Source organism: Alosa pseudoharengus, unplaced genomic scaffold, assembly GCF_046254945.1.
Source record: "Alosa pseudoharengus isolate Yale_2024_CS ecotype anadromous, Long Island Sound unplaced genomic scaffold, YU_APseudo_1.1 YU_APseudo_1.1_scf_8, whole genome shotgun sequence".
In the NCBI taxonomy this organism is placed as follows: Eukaryota; Metazoa; Chordata; class Actinopteri; order Clupeiformes; family Clupeidae; genus Alosa; species Alosa pseudoharengus.
Window position 1 is genome coordinate 22,896,877 of NW_027468870.1, and position 2,500 is coordinate 22,899,376.

The 2,500-nt window shown below is 50.0% G+C and overlaps 1 protein-coding gene across 8 annotated transcripts in view; it reads right to left on the reverse strand.

Annotated features, from left to right (window-relative positions):
• The window catches only part of rapgef6 (Rap guanine nucleotide exchange factor (GEF) 6), a 90,187-nt gene that overhangs the window by 40,046 nt on the left and 47,641 nt on the right, over window positions 1–2,500 (reverse strand). For all 8 annotated transcript variants that reach the window (XM_076275132.1, XM_076275133.1, XM_076275136.1 and 5 more), the window contains 2 exons: window positions 1,924–2,055; window positions 26–206 (listed from right to left, as the gene is read on the reverse strand). In XM_076275132.1, the coding sequence (XP_076131247.1) occupies window positions 26–206; window positions 1,924–2,055 (313 nt within the window). The remainder of the gene's footprint in view (window positions 1–25; window positions 207–1,923; window positions 2,056–2,500) is intronic.

A 2,500-nucleotide genomic window follows, 5' to 3' on the forward strand; every position in this document is an offset into this window, starting at 1 on the left:
ATAAGTCCACGCAGGCCAGACTCACCGATGTCGTCATCGGTGCGGTCAGCCGGGTCCTTCTCCAGACACTCGCGCACCAGGTCTCGACCGAGCAGAGGGTCCGTTGCCCGCTCCAGGTCTTCATCTTCCTCCTCCTCTTCCTCAGAGTCCACGGCGGCCTCTGGCAGCCCTGACAGGTCCACATCTCCTATCTCGCTCTCTGTGGCCTATGGGACACATCATCATCATCATCATCATCATCATCATCAGCTGCAGCAGCAGCAGCAGATTCACAAATATCTCAGTTCTTTATCTTTTTTTAATAACTTCTTGCAGCATAATTTTAGTTTAAGGTTTCCATGCAGCATACTGACTGCCAAATTTCAACAGTGATATACAACCCATTTTGTTGGGTAGAGAACTTGTGGGAAATTAGATCTTTAAAAAAATAAATAAATAGAAAAAACCTAGCTGTTGCCTTTGTTATACACACATTCCAATGCCAAATTCCCTGGTCAAATTTCAAGCGGTCCAGAAAAAAGTGCATAATCAATCCCTTCAGTGCTTCCCAACCCTCGTGCTTATGCACTGCCCCGTAAATGGCGATGGCCGACTTAAGCGTAGACTGAAAACCGCAGACAGGATTGTTGGCTACTGAGCTACAAGGGACCAGCAGTGGTGGTTTTCCTTCAGGTCCACCAGGAAGGCCTGAGAGTCAGAGGTAAGCGGTCCAGCTACAATACACGGAAGGGAGAGGGCCTATTGTTTGGGGGGGGGGGTTTGGGCCTTCTTTCACATATTTGACCGGACTATTATGAAAATACTTTTTTTGTTGTTTGGAGGGTTTATCTTTATGCTCTCTTGGCTAACGTCGGGACAGGTTTCCTGCCTGAAGGGGAGTTGAAGTCTTAACGAAAACAAAAGGCAGACAATTAGGAGAAGAGCGGAGCGGAGCGCAGGTTAATAAAAGCAGAGGGCCCCTGCACCAGTCATCAGATAAAGACGTGTTCTCACGGGCCTGGAGACAGACGAGCAGCGCAGCGCAGCGCAGCGTGTAGACACCAGTGGAGCCCCTGAGATGAATGACTGGGAGAGATAGTGATAGTGAGGGAGAAAGTGTGGAGCCTATCAGCAGGAGTGGGATAAGGCCGAGCACAGCTCCAGCTCTCTCTCTCTCTGTCTCTCTCTCTCTCTCTTGCTGTCTCTCTCTCTCTCTCTCTGTCTCCCCGCGTGCAGGGTAGGAGGGGTAATGATTTTAAATGATCATGACAGCCCGGGGAAGATTAGGGAGGCCCACATCTCCTCACTGCCAGGGCCAAAGATACAAGGGTTGTTCCGCAGACACAAATACCGTCTCAACGGCATTAGTTCAAGATATGGACGACAGGCATAGTTTTTAGGGCAAGTTTTGTTTTCTATCCCTTTTATCATGTTTTAATGTCTTTGCATATATTCATGTACACACTGAAATAGGACAACAACAAAAACAGAGAGAGGGGAGAGTGGGAGAGTATCAATCAGTCACGTAATGGGAAGGCAAGTCTAATGTGCTATATAAAGCTTTAGGATGTGCTGAAAGGGATGGAGGGGGGTGCGGGGGTTGTGTGTGTGTGTGTGTGTGTGTGTGTGGGGGGGGGGGGGGGGTTGGTATGAGCTTCCTTTTTACGCCAGCAGCCAGAGAGACGGACAGGGAAACAGGGAGACACCTTTCCTGTCTGCTGCCCACCAGGGCACATTAAAGAGGACTACAGCCAAGACCTTCAGCTCCACTCACCTCTACAAGACACACATTAGTCTCTGTCTGCTCTGGACAATAAAATCACAGTCACTGCAGTCGGCCTCTGGTCCACTTTCCAATACAAAAGACTCTGACAGCGTCCTTTTGATGTTTCCTCATTTTAATTATTTACTATGAGCTTTTGTTTGACGGAGGATGGGCCCTACCTGATAGATATCTGATAGGCTGCTGCTGCCGGAGTCACTGGCGATGCTGCACCCTGATTGGCTGGGAGCCATGTGCATCATCTGCTGGTGGGGGTGGTCTGTGAGATGCATTTTGTTGAGGTCTCCAGGAAGCTGTGGAGAGACAGACAGACAGACGGTCAGACAGACAGAAACAGGCAGGAATCTCAGTAACATCTCACTGTAGTACGGCATCATACTGTAGGCCACACATTCAGCAGACCAACCAGAAGGCTCACACGGTCAAGGCAATCCAGAAAGACAACACAGACAGACACAGTCACAGATACAGACACACACACACACACACACACACAGACACACACACACACACACCACAACACAGCTGTAAATATTAGAAATCACTCTCCCTCTCCCCCTTTCTCTCTAGGAACAGGCCGCAGCTCTTGCGTTTGACAGCTGACCTATGAGAGCGGCTCTGCCCCAGAACCTTCCTCCCCCCGGCTCATTCACCGTAAATCTGACGGTAGCCGACGCCGCCGGTTCCCTCTTTACAACCCCACAGGGCCCCCCCGCAGCTTCTGTTATGACAGTGGCC